General features: G+C 36.2%; 2 protein-coding genes across 2 annotated transcripts in view; both read right to left on the bottom strand.

Annotated features, from left to right (window-relative positions):
• Positions 1–3,962: 3,962 nt before the first annotated feature.
• On the bottom strand, positions 3,963–5,751 carry LOC131793555 (putative nuclease HARBI1). Its single transcript, XM_059110966.2, is given in 3 exon segments — positions 3,963–4,495; positions 5,115–5,330; positions 5,333–5,751. Coding segments are annotated over 3 exon segments (945 nt in total). The 5' UTR covers positions 5,673–5,751; the 3' UTR covers positions 3,963–4,106.
• A 2,007-nt stretch (positions 5,752–7,758) lies between these two features.
• LOC131793554 (fibrillin-1-like) overlaps positions 7,759–16,660 on the bottom strand; it is a 61,357-nt gene continuing 52,455 nt past the window's right edge. Inside the window, exons 7-9 of the mRNA XM_066169950.1 lie at positions 9,733–9,769; positions 9,169–9,295; positions 7,759–8,277 (exon numbers count right to left, since the gene is read on the bottom strand). Coding sequence (XP_066026047.1) covers positions 7,759–8,277; positions 9,169–9,295; positions 9,733–9,769 — 683 coding nt within the window. The remainder of the gene's footprint in view (positions 8,278–9,168; positions 9,296–9,732; positions 9,770–16,660) is intronic.

The following is a 16,660-nucleotide window of genomic DNA, read 5'->3' as shown; positions in this document are numbered from 1 at the left end:
ACGCCATTAGAGTATTCCTAGATCTTTCGAAAGCATTCGATACGGTAAATCACGACATTCTTTTTGACAAACTCAATCATTATGGGATCCGTGGTCTGGCACTAGAATGGGTCAAAAGTTATTTTTCTGAGAGGACACAATTTGTCGAATTTAATAACGTTAGATCTGCCCCACAGGGGATTCCCTGTGGGGTGCCTCAAGGTTTTATTCTTGGTCCCTTATTTTTTATCCTGTATGTTAATGATTTGAACAATGCTTCCCTGCTTGATGCAATCTTGTTTGCTGATGATACAAACTTATTTATCTCCCATAATGATCCTGTTTACCTAATTAACACATTAAATAGAGAATTAAACAAATTGTCAACCTGGTTTGCAGCAAACCGGCTCTCCTTGAATTTAGCCAAGACTAATTTTATGGTATTCAAGCCTTGGCAAAAGAAGCAATCCTTTGAATTTCAATTTTTCATAAATGAGCAGCCTATTCTTCGTGTTTCTGAGACCATGTTTTTGGGTGTTTTATTAGATGACAATTTGACCTGGAAATCGCATATATCCTTAACAGCAAATAAATTATCCAAATCTATAGGTATTATTCATAAATGTAGGTTTTTTCTCTCTACTCACTCCCTTCGTACTTTATACAATTCTATGATCCTTCCATATTTGTATTATTGCAATTTAGCTTGGGCTGGTACCTATAAGTCAAACCTTCAAAGAATTGTAACCTTACAGAAACGTGCGTTAAGAATAGTAAGCAATTCTACATACATTGCCCATACTGGCCCTACTTTTAAGGAACTTAAACTCTTAAAATTTTATGATATCCATTCGTTTCAATTAGGTACTTTAATGTTTTCATTCGAGAACTCTACACTCCCTTCCAAATTCAATAACTTTTTTTTACTGAATAGTCAAATCCACAATTATAATACTAGGAATGCTCAGTCCTTCCGTTTGCCACTGTGCAGAACGAACACCAGGAAGTTTTCAATTTACTTTCAACGTCCAAACTTTTATAATTCGCTAAATTCTGACATAACTAGTTCTCTCTCCTCCGCTTCTTTTAAAAGAAAGCTTAAGGAATTTCTTCTCTCTAGGTATTAACTTCTGTAAGGCAGTAATTCTTAACTAACTTACTTAATATGTGTGTGCGTGTGTGTGTGTACGTGTGCGCGGTCAAAGTTAATTACCATAAGTCCATATTATAATTCTAATATAAGATTAGTTATTTTAAGTGAGAAAGCCTGACTTGTTATAAGCCTCGTGGTTTCTTTCCGGTTTTCTCGCCATTTATTTTCTGTCATCAATTTTCTTCATTTTTTTTTCCATCTGTAAATGTCGTATATGGCAAAAGAAATATTGTATTGTATTGTATTGCATAATTCACAAAGCAAGAATATAAATGACTTAGCTTGGTAGGTTATAAAAATTAAAATAAGAAAGTTGTGCAGACTATATCTTGCCTTTCATCCTTCTCCAGATATTTACTCAAGTAATATAGTTGCTATCAGTCTCTCTCACTCTCACTTTCCATTGAGCTTGTGGAGAGATGATAACCTCAGTTTTTTTTTAAATGAAGAAAGGAAAGCCTGCCCTCCTACCACAGATAGTTCTTTTGTGCATCATTAGTACATGCCTAGTCTTATTTGTACACAAAGTTGATTGTTCTAGTTAGGCTAACCTAATAAATTAGTTGTGAACATTTCTTTGTTTGACTCAATAGAAACTTGAAGTTTATTTCTTCTCCTTTTGAGGTGTGCATCAAAATTTTGACAGGCTTGAACTACAGGCCCCGGTTGTTCGAAAGCCGATTAAATTATCCCTCGATTAGAGGTTAATCGACGATTAAATTTCTTATCCCAAGGATAGCTAATCTAGGTTTAAAATAACGTTCCTGAAAGCAGATTTATCCCTTGATTAACTATCCCACGATTAAGCTGAGGTTAAACCAGTCAAACCGGTTATTAAGAGCTACGCGGCTACGCGCGAAAAAAAATTGGAGGGAAAAAATGGCGGAAAGGGAGAGTGTACATGGAAGTGGAAACCAAACGAAAGACAGAAAAAGAAAGCAGAATTTTTCAGTTTATGAGATTGAAGTCATCACCGATAATGTCAAAAAAAATCTCGATTTAATCCAATCCAAATTAACGAATGCTGTGACCAAAAAAAAGAAACAAATGCTATGGGAAGAAATAACCCAAGCGGTAAATGCGGTCGGAACAGCCAAGCGAACAGTCACGGAGGTAAAAGACAAGTGGAAAAATCTCCATAGCATCGCCAAGAAAGAATTTGCAGAATTCAAGAGGGAGACCAAGATAACTGGAGGTGGTCGGCCTCCAAAGTCGCCAAGTGTTGCCAGCAAAGAGATTATTGAGGTGCTTGAGGTCACGCCGGCGTTCAGCGGTTTGATTGGCTTTGAGACAGGTTTGTAAACAATTCTCTATTGTTTCTAGGTTACCAAAAATTTTAAAATTGTAGACAGTCAACCGGCCATGTTGTTTCGGCGGGGTTTTCAGCTTATCGATCGCTTTCCCGTCTTTGAGCATACGAAATGTTCGGACACAAGGGAGGAAGTTTGCATGTTTTTTTTTTCCAATATCCGTAACTGTATTAATCAAGTTTTACCTTGTTTACTTTATTATCCCGTCACATTTCACGAGTGTACTTCACTAAGCGAAGGCTGCTACGGAGAACTACAAACCGGTTTGCTGCTTTTGCGGCATTTATAGGGTTGCATTCGATTAAACCCTGTTTAAGCTGAATATAGACGAACGCTCATGACGGACTGTCAGTAATTTAGCAGACATATATATAAATTTCAGCTTCACTTGATTAATTCATATGTCGAAGATTGCATAGCTCCGTCATTTTGGAAAGCGATCTGAGGAGTGAGAAAAAACCTTTGATTTCGAAGAATGTCTTGGATACGGTTTATAATTTGGTTAAAATTCGTTTTGCCAAAGACAAAGTGCTCCTATTGTTTCTTTATTTATCTTGTACTAAGGAGTGTTCTTCAAATATTTACGATCGGCTATTTACATGTATAAATAACTAATTTTTATTATTTCGTTTTGACGCAACTTTGTTTATGTTTGTGATTGACGAAATAATTTGTTGTTGTACCTGTTATCATGTCCTATTTTTTCGATCACTAAACTGTGGTACGGTTCTCGTTGTCGATTCGCTCTGATTCCCCTTTATCTGTCTAAAATAAGCTTAACTTTTGGTACATGATTTACAGATTTTATAAGCATTTTCGTGAATGATTTCTCTGAGTTAAGTCTACCAGTACACAAATTCATTTTATGAAATTGAATAATTTATTTTTTACATGTTTAAGCCTCAGATTCCTTGCGGGAGAGATGCTCCTTCTGTTATTTCATTTATGTGATGCATAAAACTAAATTCACACTTTTTGAGCCTGAGTGAAACCTTAATTGTGCTTGAAATATTTTGTAGGAGAAGATGCTCATTTACCAACAGAGTCTGCGAAAACTGTGTTTGAAGAAGACTGTCTGAGCCTTAATGAAGACATGCATTCTTCACCAGTCAAGGCTGATGAACAGAGGAAGCCTTCAAAAAGGATAAGTAATGGCGATGTTTTAAAAATGCAGTACGAATGCCTGTGTACTCAGAAGGAAATGTTGAATCTTAAAAAACAAAAATTGAAAATGCAAATTCATCTTCTGGGGCAATAGGTCAATGCAAACCAAACCTTCGCAACTGCATTAAATGCAAATTTTGTAGTTCCCAACACCGATTCATTTTAAAGGAGGAATAGTGTAATAAGTCCTCTTAAAGAAATATTTTGGGCAAATGTTGTTCTCATATAATTTATTATAAAACATACACAATGTATTTTGACATAATAAAACAGATTCTTGAGTCAAACTTATTTTAATGTGTTTTTCAACCAGAAACCCCTTAAATGCATATATGAATTTGTTATATTTCATGGGAAGTTAAATTAAGAGCAAAACTGATTGCATAAGGCAGAAATACAAAAATTAAAAATTGTCAGAAAAAGGTGTTGCAGATGTGGTCTCGGATGACCTTGCCATCCTCTGGACCCCGGAAGCAAACAAGATTAGGTTGATCATCAGCCTAAGCATAGCCATCCAAAGGTTCCTTTCTCAGAATTGCAATGTTATGTAAAACTGCACATGCTCCGATAATGATGGACACTTTTTCTGGCTTCATTCTGATCTCAGAATGAAGCAGATGGAACCTTCGCTTCCACCAGCCAAAGGCTTGTTCTATTGCCACTCTTGTTCTTTTGTGGGCACTGTTGAACTCTTGCTGCTTGTCAGTGACTGGATTCAGGTAAGGGGTCATCAGGTACGGCTTGCAAGGGTAACCACTGTCACCCAACAGTAAACCATCTTCCAGGGACTGGTGTTGGATATTAAGTTGTTGGCCAATTCTTGAATCCCTAAATATGAAGCTGTCATGGGTGCTGCCTGGCCATCGTGCTACAATGTTGGTAAACATGCCTAAAATAAAACAGCAAAGAAGTTATGTGACCAGTTCTTACCTATGATGTAGAAAATCTCATCTCAGTTTATAACAATAATGTACTGCAAAGAGAAACAACAATAATTGTGTCTATGATGAACTGGGGTAACTGATACAAATATTTAGTTTACTTGGAAAACCTTTTCATTGTTAAATTTGTTTTTTGAAATTTGGGAGACTGCATCATTTTGAAATCCCTGCTGATTGTTGGACTCTGTTGGTCATTAGCTGAGCAATATATTCACAAATATCCCACATTATTTCTTGCTTTTTTCCCTTGTTTTTTACTTTTTTATACTGTCACTAAAATATTGGTGTGATAATTTTGGTAAATTTTCCGTATGTGTGTTTGCAAACCAAACTCCACCTATACCATTTGACTCAAAAAATATTTAAAAAAAAAAATTTTATCACTACTCCCATCTCCTGAATATGTGAAACTGCAATCTAGTAACTCCCAACAATGCAACCCCATAGCAGCTGGTGTGCTAGAAATCTCAATCTAAAACCTTCTATAAGGGGAATACCCCTCCCTGCCAAAGGTTATTTTGCAATTTTTATAGAACACTAATTGTGACATTTGAGTATTTTACCTACCTTTGTGATTGCAAATTGCTTGCACATTTATGGAATGGAACCCTTTACGATTGACAAAATCGTTTTCGTTTTCATGTGGTGCCTGAATCTTGATGTGAGTGCCGTCAACACAGCCAATCACCCCAGGAAATCCCCCCTTGGTAAAAAAACCGCGTTTATTTTGAAGTATCTCCTCTTCGGTCGATGGCCACTTGATGAAGTTTCTTTGTTTCTGTGCAAGGCAAGCGAAACTTGACCGATTATACGGGACACGGATGACTTTGACAGGCCCAGAGTATCTCCAATAACTTGAAGAAAGCTTCCGGAGGCGAAAAAGCGCAACGCTACAAGGACTTGCACAGTTGTCGACAAAGCATAGTTTCGGGATGTATCTCTTTCAAGATCGTCGCAAAGGAGCTCAGATAAAAATTCTATGGACTCTCGGCCAAAACGATATCGACTACTCAATTCTTCATCAGTAAAATTGGACAGGGAAAAGTCGTCTGGTAGCCTAAATGTCCTTTCTTTCCTTCTTGGGGCCGGCATTAAGCCTAATCCGCCAAGTAATAAGTCGGCCATTTTGTTTTGTTTGGGGAAAGTTTTCCCTCGATTAGTGAGTTAATCCACCTCGCTAGGTGTGTTAAAGTTAACCTTTATTTTAACCCTGGGATAGTGCTAATCACGCTTTCAGGAACAGAAACTGATCGTAGGTCAAATTTTATTCTTGGGTTAGGGCGATTTAATCGTGGGTTAGCGCTAATCGGCTTTCGAACAACCGGGGCCAGGTTTATAAGATGTGTGTGCATGTGTGTGTGTGTTTTCAACATATAAAAATGCTAAAAAGGTTACTAAGCTTTTTTCATTAGTACACATTTCTTTTTTTAAGAATCTTGTTTATTTGGCCTATGCTGAGTTCTAATTTTTCAAACAAATTTTACATTCTTTTGAATATTCTTAGATCTCCTAGTATCAGTTAATATTCATGTAATTACAATAATTAAATCAAATCTTGCAGATGTTTAGTAAATTTTTCCACTGATCCTACTGACATTTCATCATGCGTAGGGATCAGTATTGGCTAAAGAAGTATAGTTAAATTAAATATTTGTGCATAGCATATGCATCAAATATTCGTAATAAAATATTGCATCCTTCTTAAAACTAGTTTATCAGAATAAGAATGAGTTACCAGGCACAGGTATTGCTTTCATGATTATAGTTTCCTGATTTAAAAAGAGTCACTGCCTACTAAAATCCTCAGTTCTTCTACCTTGACAGCTCAACCTTATCAAAACATTGGCAACAGGAGCGATTAGCAAATTAACAATACAGACAAGATAGCCTATTCCCACATACACCCTCCTCAATCCTGATTACTTACTATGGACATGAAATAATAAATAGTCAATGAAAACTTTTTACTTGTCATATTTATTGTAGTGTTCCATGTTAACATGTTGCAATAACTCTACCTTCCGCTAAATTGAACTACTTGCCAACATGAGAAAATACCATCAAAAACTTTTCAACCCATTTAATATAGCCAATAACAACATCAACTCAACTTTAAAACTAAAGAGAAAACTTAATTGATGTTTGGAATTGATTGCTGTGATGTAAAAATGAAGGTATTATCTCAAGTTTTCCACAAACGTCTTTATGATCGAATCCTAAGCCTCTCTTCGCCATCAAAATTTAATCATGACATTTTAGCTCTAGCTTGTCTTCTTTTAAAGCAAACTTTTGTAGTGCAAGAAACATGTTAGACAAATTTCGTACTTCATTAGCTAGATTTGCTAAGATCATGTGCAGTTGGCTTAAAGAAACCTACATTATAAGTAGTTACTGTAGAGGTTACCGAATCAATTAACAGAAAGAATCTCAAATAGACGCCGTATATTCCAGCCAGAGGACAATCATGAAAGAATAATAGCCAAAAGAGGAAAATTTTTAAGAAATAACAGGTTCAAGCACGAGTTGAAAATGACTTTTCTTTTCAATTTTTACGCGAAACAGAGGAGGTTGAAACGTTAGGGAAAAAATGGTGGGGCAAGCAGTCATACCTGGCACCTTTAAGAGATATAAGAGAAGCCCATACGATTTTGGCGTCTTGATTTACTAATTCACTGTTATCACGTGTATACTCTTCAATCGACTGCTGATGTCTAAACTCGAAGTAGTTTACTTCGTTTCTTTCCATCGTTTCTTTCAATATTGGCTCAATAAACCAAAATTATCAGTCACGCTCAAAAGAATATAATTTCAATTGATACTGAGATCTCTATCTTCGAAAATTTGCTCAAAACATCAGGAACAACAACGAAGGCCCTTAGCGTTGTATCGCAAGTTGTGAGAAGGTCGTCCCCAGGTTCCAGACCTCGCCAATTCTTCCCTTCCCTCCCCACCTCCCGAACTGGTCTCTTAATCGCCCCTTGAAGAAACTCTTCTATAGCCAGTGCTGAAGGGTTTTATTACAGTTTTTATCATAATGAGGAGCTATAAAATAAACTAACAAGAACTCCGCTTTTAGGCTTGGCTAAATACATATATTACACGGACATACGGTCCATATCCGAGGGGTTGCAATTGAAACAGGAAAAATCTTTATAATGACTACTAGACTTATTATAAGGGTTTTTTTGTTGTTGCGAAAACTAAGTCATATTTATTGTACCAAGATGTATCCCATGGCTTTGATGTATTTGTCTCCATAATCTGTATGATATTTGGCCTCGTTACCACACGTGTTTGAATTATTAGGGTTCCCTCCTGTGCCAAATCCGATCCTTGAGTTGCATGTGGAACACGCTTTCTCGTTGTTGCTAACAATACCAATTCTGGCTTTAGAATATCCACTCGAACTACAAACGACATTGAACCCTTCTTTGTTGCAGTTGTACTGTAATGAGCCTTGGGAACCAATCAACTCCTTCCACTTCTCACGACCCAGTGAGGTGGCGCGGTATTGGCCATCAGCAATCAGTGAGCGCAGAGAGTCAGCTTGCTTGTGGATGACAATGAACCTGAGCTGTTGGTCGATCTTCATACCGAGACAGATCTTGGAGAAGGATGTGTTCCAGTAGGTGGGTAGCTTTGATTCCTGTCCGTCAAACCCAGTCTCTCCTCCGGGAAGATTGTATCCTTCATCATTTATCCAGTAATGCTCATCATAATGGAAGGTGGTCTGAAATATAGGAGCAATTCAATTTTTTTATTTACTCCGAATTAATGGATATTTGCTGTCGAAGTCCTGTCGTGTATCTGCATTTATTGATCCATTACTCATTTGTTTTACCGTTGAATTGACCTTGGTGTTTACAGCATCGTGTCGTGAAGACTAAATTAATTTTTTTCCAACACGGACCCCGCGCCGTAGATCAGTGCATAACAAACCTATCTAATTATAAGGCGTTCTGATGTGTTTTCAATTGCCCACCAATCAAGATGCATTGATATGATAATAATTTGTGAAGTGAATGAACGATGATAGACGTTGCTATTCCTTAAAAAAAATTCTTATCTCTTTTTAGATATAACAAAAACAAATTGTAGTTGGTTTATGTCACGATAAAAGTAACCTGATCCCCGATAAGACTCTGTGATATTCCTATGATCCATGATTCCTCCTCATTAGCAGCTGGTTGGCCCTAAATGTTCTATCCTCCAAGAATCCTCCTGCATCTATCCCCCTCCCCCTGCTGTGTTGGGGATGAGCCATGACAGCTCTTTAATCAGTGTGATATCTATATATCCATTAACTAGCGTGGAACTTCAACTTAGATAAGATATATTCTTTGTTCCGAACAGCTTTTAACCGAATTATAATCTTAATGGTGTGTATTTCTTAAAAAGCTGTTTCATGATATTCGAGACAAATATGCTAGAATATATTTATAAATTCTTTTTGATTCTTTTATAGTCATTACACACAGTAAGTGTTAAACGAAGTATGTATTACCTTCTTGATGAAAGACAACTGAAGGCATACATATGAAACACGCACGTTTTTAACTTGCAACGTTTTGAAAGAGGGCGGGTTTATACAGGTAATTAATTATTTAATAAAATTATGCACCTCTCTGCCGTCAATCTTCATGACTGGCGTCCATCCCCCATCTCCACACCCAAAATTTCCCATGTGACAGAAAACGGACAATGGTTGGGAGTCAACCAAAAGGGTAACCACACCACTCACATTGGATCTTTTGAATCAAATTGGAAAAAAAAAATTTAACTAGCAATGAAAGCAATGATTGTGAAATAAAACGAGCTTATAAAAATAATTATCATAGCTACAACGGTGGCAATGAAAATGACAATGGCAAAGATACTGAGTGGCTATGATAATGATTCAACAAATAAGCAAGTGAAAAGTTGATCCTTCAGTAAAAGACGACGTCAAAAACTACAGAATATAAACAACAGTCTTTGTAGCAACAAGACTCGGTTTTTTATCCTGGAATCCTTTTATAAGGACGGGGACACACTCCACCAATGTGAATCGAATTTAAACGGACTTTCTTCGCGAATGGAAGGTGGCTTGAAAATTGGGGTATATTCAGTGACGTGATGGCCTTAAACTAATTGCAGGCAAGCGGAATATTTACATAAATAATAACCGAGTATCAATTCTACTTACATATCCTTGTCATGAATTTCTTTACACGAAGTAGCTTCTGGAGGTAGTTTAAAAATACCCTTGATTAGAATTATAAAATTATATTGTCTCTTTAATGTTGTAGTCTTTTTATTATTATTATATTTCAGCTTTCTGGCTAAGCTACAACATTTTCTTTTCTTTTTTGGGTGGCATGCATGCCTTACTTCAAATCCTTGAAAAGAAGAGAGGTCGGTAGAGGGTATCATTATCATTGATAACAATTATTTTCATCCAGTCTTTAAAGTTGGAAGCTAACTGATGGCTCTGCAAGTAACTAATTCATTTGTGTTTAAAGAATGATTAATCATTCTGCTCTTTTTCATGCCCAAATTTCATGGTATGAACCCACGAATTACTCTTCTCTCTTATCATGAGGGTTGTCTGATTTTATATATTTGTGAATTTTTGCGCTGTTTGCTGTGTGCTTTGCGTTACACGTTATGGTTACTGCAGTGCGTTGACATTTTCATCAGAAAGTTCTCTTATAGGAATCCTCTCGGCTAAATGTGTACAAAAGTTAACGCTTGCTTGTACCTTTGCATTCTCGGCCATTCCCAATGAATCCGGGCCTGCATGCGCAGTAATAAGACCCTTTGGTATTGTTGCAAAAGGCATGGGGACTGCAATTGTGAATCCCTTTGGCACACTCATCGATGTCTGAAGACAACAAAAGAAACAGCAAGCGAAGAAAACAAACAGATGGAGTAGTGGGTCCGCTGGAATTGCAAGTAATCATTTGCTTTTCTTTTAAATCTCGTCAATACTTAATCATATGTATTCGTATGTAGGTTCATTGTAGTTATATTTTGATTTACTTATACACAATTAGAATTGCTTTTCAAATCTTAGACGCCAGTTTCAGATTTAAGAAAAAAGGCAATTAAGTTTTCTTTCCTCTGTGTGTCTCTCAACTTCGTTTTTTTTTTGTTTCTTAGAAATGACGATGTAAATGACACATGTTCATGTAGTTAGTGTACGACTTGAATGCTTCTTAATAATTGAATTGAAGATCTCACTTGAACTATGTAAAGGATTTTTTGTTTACCTGTTTGGCACCTCGGACCTTTGTATCCAGCAGGACATAGACACTGATAAAGTTTGTCTGCAAAACTGCTTCGACAAGTGGTGTTGTTCGCGCAAGGATTTTCAGCACATATGTTCTTCTGAAGAAAGAGAGAGATAAAAAAGAACTTTCACGCTAAATATGACACGACTTGGCCTAAACAGCGTACTATGTAAGTGTGTTGAAAAGTCACACATGAGCTGCTTTTGCAATATTCTCTTAAGAGAAACTTATACAATAGCCATTCCATTCAAAGATCGTTTTTCTGTGGAGTTAGGTCGTGGTTGGCACACCTAAGAATATGAAGGGATAAACAAATGAAATGAGTGAAAAGAGAAGTAAGCGAATTAACGAGAGAGCAAGTGAAATGATAATCGGAAAAAGCACATCTCATTCAGTCTTGAAGGAAGACAAACGTTCACTCCGGAAGAAGGAGTGGGTAACTATTTTAATCCCAAGAGAAGTTACTGATCATTCATCTTGGATGACGCTTTCTTAATTATGGCTGCAATTAATATATTATGAAGTGTTTCCCCGCACAGGCTGCTTTAAAATATGAAAAAACACAGAAGAGAGTCCTTACCACGATGTGATAATGATATGAGCTTTCGTTTTGTCTGAATTCCTTGGGGTTGCTGTACTTATCAGATGACAATAACTCGCACCACAGTCCTATCTCGAGGACCAAGTTTACAGAAACACAGGAAGGATGTTGAAGGCATCTCATGGTACACTCCAAGTCGTCGTGCACCGAGAAAATTCCAACTCGAGGCACATTCAAATAACGGAACTCATCTATAGAAAACAGACCCTGTCTAACGTCTGTTACTCGGTGGTCCGCAGCGTTCTTTTCTGATGATCGGGTCAATGGAGCATTTTCAGCGAATAGCTAAATACATCTGTTACAGTTTTTTATAAGGTACTTTTTTTTTATAATTTAGCAATTTTAGTTTGTTCCGTTCTTTATTTAATCAAAACTCTTCCCAAAAACTGCAAGGGTAATGCATATTAAAGAAGTTAGCAAATATCACACTTTTTTCTTAAATGCGAGTTTGATCTTAGGGGCGTAGATATAAATGTAATCCTATCTTTTCAGTCTTTAATACAGACGCTCCCATGAGCCACGTATAGTGTGGAGAAGATCAAAAATTAAAAATTGACACTCTGGCCTTTACATACATTCCGCGTAGCTTACAGAACGCAATGAATTGGCCCTCCTTTATGGAAATTTGTTGCCATCATTAATCATTTTATGCCGTTATGGACAACGACATTCTCCAGTGACATACTAAACATTTCCGTGGACCATCAAAACATAGTAAAACAATATCCGGCTTGATGTATATCGTGACGTGATTATGCTAATTTGTTTCCATCTTTTGCTGGTATAAAAAGTGAAACCAAACACCAGCTAATGCAACGAATTAGAATCTAAAGTTATGAAATGAATTGGAGAATTTTACATTTTACTAATAATTTCATCTCTCGAGATGTTTACCCGTTTCATGGAAGGCAAATATTACAGTTGCCGCGGGAGATGGTTGCAAATATTGTAATGGATTGCAAGCAATTACAGACTATCGAGATTGTTGCGTAGACTATCCTAAAAGGTGTTTAGTGAACGGCATGAGTCTCTTAGCCGAGACGAAACACTAAGTTTATATTCAAAACAGAAGAATATGGAAAGCTTATAGTTTTAGAAATTCTGTTGGTCAGCATGTCATGTGATCACGTCGCGTGTAATAAACAAACCCAACTGTAGATAGAAATATGAGAGATGGTAAGATTTTTCTCTCTCTAAACCAAACTGTCTTCAACAAAACTCTTTTTACTGGATAACAGTCGAACTAACGCTTGTGTGAAAGTCTATCCTGGTGTTGTTTACCTAGCTTAAAAGATAGGAGTCCGATTAAAGAAGGTGTCAATTAACTAACACTATAATGATTGGAAGATATTTCATTCCTCATGTTGTGTTTTTCTGACAGCTAATTATAATTCTAAATTAACATCTCACTATGTTATTTAAATAGGCGAGCTTGAATTTGACAGTTCGGCTTTCCTCTTTCGCCTAACTGATATAAACTGTAGACCTTCTTAAGAGAATCTTTTAAAAGTACAATTTTAACGGCTAAGCTGAGAATCGGAATCTCCGAGGAAAACAAAACAGTTGAAAGTGGCAATTTGTGGACAGCTTGCGTCTGCAAAGGAATATGCATATGATGCAATGGCGGCCGAACGAATTTTGGGAAGCTCTCTAAAACTTTTAGCTTTTCTGTTCACAGTTGTATTTATAATTCAGGATAATATCATTACATTCAAGAAACAACACCCTAGTGTCCCATAGACGGTTTCAACATCACCCGAGGTGCTGGGGCTTGTCTCCCAGTCAACTCTTCGAAGTCAACTCTTTTAAACAAGAAATTGAACGCTTTTAAAGACCGTTTAGGTATTTGCATATTGAGAGGCGGTTTTTTTTCAGCTTCCGCGGACTATACAGTACAATCAATAAACATGGTATTCTAAATATTATGGCTTATCTAAAGAGATTACGAGAATAAGAAAGGATTGAACAAATTGAAACAACGACCAGAATGGTGAAGAAAAGTAACATTCAGCAGACAGTGCAAACAAAGTTTGATACAAAACAGGTGCCCCATGAAAGTGCGTGGAAATGCGACTTACAAATATGTTCTTCCCAAACCGCGATGCTACGGAGATTTTTCGGTGAAATTTTCATACAATATGACTTATATGAGATTACAGAAACTGATTGAAATTTACTTTACATTCAAACGGTATAGGTGATTGTGTGAAGATAAAAAATGGGTTTTATGTACAAGATATCTAGTCACTTGGAGATGTAATCGTTTTGGAATAAATTTAGATATAGCATGGATATCATAAATCTTCGTAATAACGTTTGGGGGAAAACAGCAAATGGAAAAACGTTGTGCGCGTTATTAGTTTTCATTTCTATTCACAACATTTTATTTCATACGACAATGTTAGAACTAATTTTTTTAACCAGTCCGATGCTTACATCGTATTTTTTTTGCTGTTTTTTCATAATAATTTTGAAGCATATCTTGAGAAATACAAATTTGACCATTGTGTAATTTCTGTGGGTACTCAAGATCAACTTCTTCTCTGTATTCAGCTAAATTGACTTTATCGATAGCTTTTTCACTCAACCCTTTAAAACCACCAGTTGAAAGATATTGACTCATAGCTCAATTATATAGCTTATTAGAATTGAGATACATAATATATAGGTTTAGCCAAGCCTTAAAAGCGGAGCTCTTGCTAGTTTATTTTCCGGCCCTTTACTATGATAAAAACTGTAATAAAACTCTTCAGCACAGACTGTAGAAGAGTTAATTCAAGGGAATTTAGGGACCAGTCCGGGGTTCGAAGGGGAAGAACCGAAATCACCAAAAAAGAGTATGTCAACACGGCAAAAATTCTCTATTGTTCTTAAATTGGAAATTATTTCATTTCTGTTTGCTTGTTTTTAGGGCTTGTTTTAAAGGCGGGTATCTTCGGAAAGACGGCAATCTCTGAACAGCTAGTGGAGGAAGACGACGAAGGAGGTTCAAATTCATCGGCAGAAGTTTTGTCATCGTGTTTCGCTTTGTTGAATTCTTACTTAATTTATGCACATTCGTACACGAAAATGTCATATATCTTCAAAATACTATCTGTGCGTTGATAACTGAATATTTTAACGACAATTCTCCAGTTAATATAGGTGAATAAATCCAATTTTCTGACTTAGTGACGACTTCTTATTATTAAATAAAACGTTTCCCAAAAAAAGAAACCAATACTCGAACCAAAAGGTAAACATAAATTGGATGTAAGTCTTACTGAAACTAACCTTGTGATCTGACAGCCCTTTGTATCATAAAGCAGAGCTCCAATAAGAGAAGGGAGACAGAAACAGAATACATGATACAGAAAACGATTAAAAAAGTTCTGGTCAAGAAACGAATTCTTTACTTAATATTACTTATCATGACACGGGAAGTTTGAAACAATGGAAATTAGGCTGTCGCCGGTTAAACCAATAGCAGTCAAATTATTTCGCATGTCAGCTGTTGTGCCTTAGTTTCTACCGGTAAAAATGTTTGTGTAGAATGCTGCTCGGTTCAGCAATAATTTACCTGTTAATTGCCATAATTAAGTTTCGTCACATCATTTTGTGGCCTGGCATGCTATCATGACAAAATTCATACATAGCAGTTATAATTATGCAGCAGTGTTACACGTCTGCAAATTCACCTCCACGAAATCTTTCATATCCATACTGTCGTCCAATTTTAGGAATGATAAATTAAATTTGTTAAATGATAAGCACACTGATATTTAAACCGTTTGTGCTGAATAAGGATAAATTTGACCTGAAAGAATTGTTTTAGGTCACTAACCTTCCTACAATTTTATATTCATAACAAAATCAATAAGCCGTTTAGACCGGTAGGGCTCGCAAAAGTTCTATGTTATAACGTAGTTGATTAAATTGGTTTTTCGTTGAAAATGCGTGCGTTAACTAAATGGATAGATGTAAACCTAGTTTGTGAAAATGAAGAATTCATTTGATGGTTTCCTAGGTTATCGTTTTTACATATGCACAACAGCTGGCATTGTGAAACTTTGCCAAATTATCATGCAACCACTGTTTATTTTGGTGGTGGTAAGAACTTCCTGTGTGTCATGATATTCGTGATGGATAAGTTTTTATCATCATGCGGCCTTGTTACAAGCTAAGTCAACCAATTTACCTCCGCGACACCTTTCATATCCATATTTCTGTGAATATTTCCGTCTTCCTTTTTTGTTTGCTGATAGACATGTACAACAGCTGAGATTGTGATACTTTGTTGAATTACGTTAACAATGTTCATTTTGGTTCTCTGGTAAGAACTTCCTGTGAATCATGTTCCTTCTCCATGATTTACTGCTCCCGTCTGGCAATAAAAGCAATTGGAGGCAATGAATCAGCAGAAATTCATTTTCACAAGCTCAAATTAGCTTTGATTTATACACAAGTTTAAAACTTTTCGCTTGATATACACTGATACACGGTCTGACTTCCTATCTTCATTATCAAAAACTGGAATGATGTTGTACTATAAATTGCTGACTTTTTCTTGTAATGATAATTTTTAGTCTCAGGAGGGAGAAGTCCAACTTCGTAAGCCCTAAGCTTTTTTTTTTATCAATTTAATTGTCAAAACAAGAACCTCTTTCGGACTCTACAAGCAAACGTTCACTTATCGATAAGAAGCTCTAGAGAACGAATTTGATGAAGTAAGTTCATTATATTCCGATTCTGTAACGAGTAGGAAGATAAAAAAAGAAATAAAAAGGTGGGTTTTCAATGAGGAGAATCAGTTGACTTTTCTTTCTATTAGTGGAAGTCTTTTGGCATACCTTCAATGTATTTACATTACTTCGTGTTTACCCTCTAAAAATATAAATGTTTCAAAATAATGTGCTCATGTATCTTAATTTGTTTTGACCACGAGTTAAAGGCAAATAGAGCGACAAACCTGTCTCCTTGAACCTGTATTGTTGCTATGTTGTTAGAAAAACAAACACATTTTGATTACAGTTCATTGGGCATTTTTGAACATCGATTTCAATGAAACAAAAAGAGAAGTGTAGAAGCTATTATCCATCAAAAAGAATAAATTTTTCCAAATTAAGAAACCATTTGAACCCTAACAAACTTTGAATCCAGACTCATCTGACCTCAGTCTCTCGCAACCATCGATTTCCAGTAAAAGGACGATTTTTTTAAGTTCAGGGTGAAATTGATGTAGATAGTCTTTAAAATTCTGG

This window comes from Pocillopora verrucosa, chromosome 7, assembly GCF_036669915.1.
Source record: "Pocillopora verrucosa isolate sample1 chromosome 7, ASM3666991v2, whole genome shotgun sequence".
NCBI lineage: Eukaryota > Metazoa > Cnidaria > Anthozoa > Scleractinia > Pocilloporidae > Pocillopora > Pocillopora verrucosa.
The sequence above is the reverse complement of the archived record's forward strand: the minus strand, read 5'-3'. Positions and strand labels throughout refer to the sequence as shown.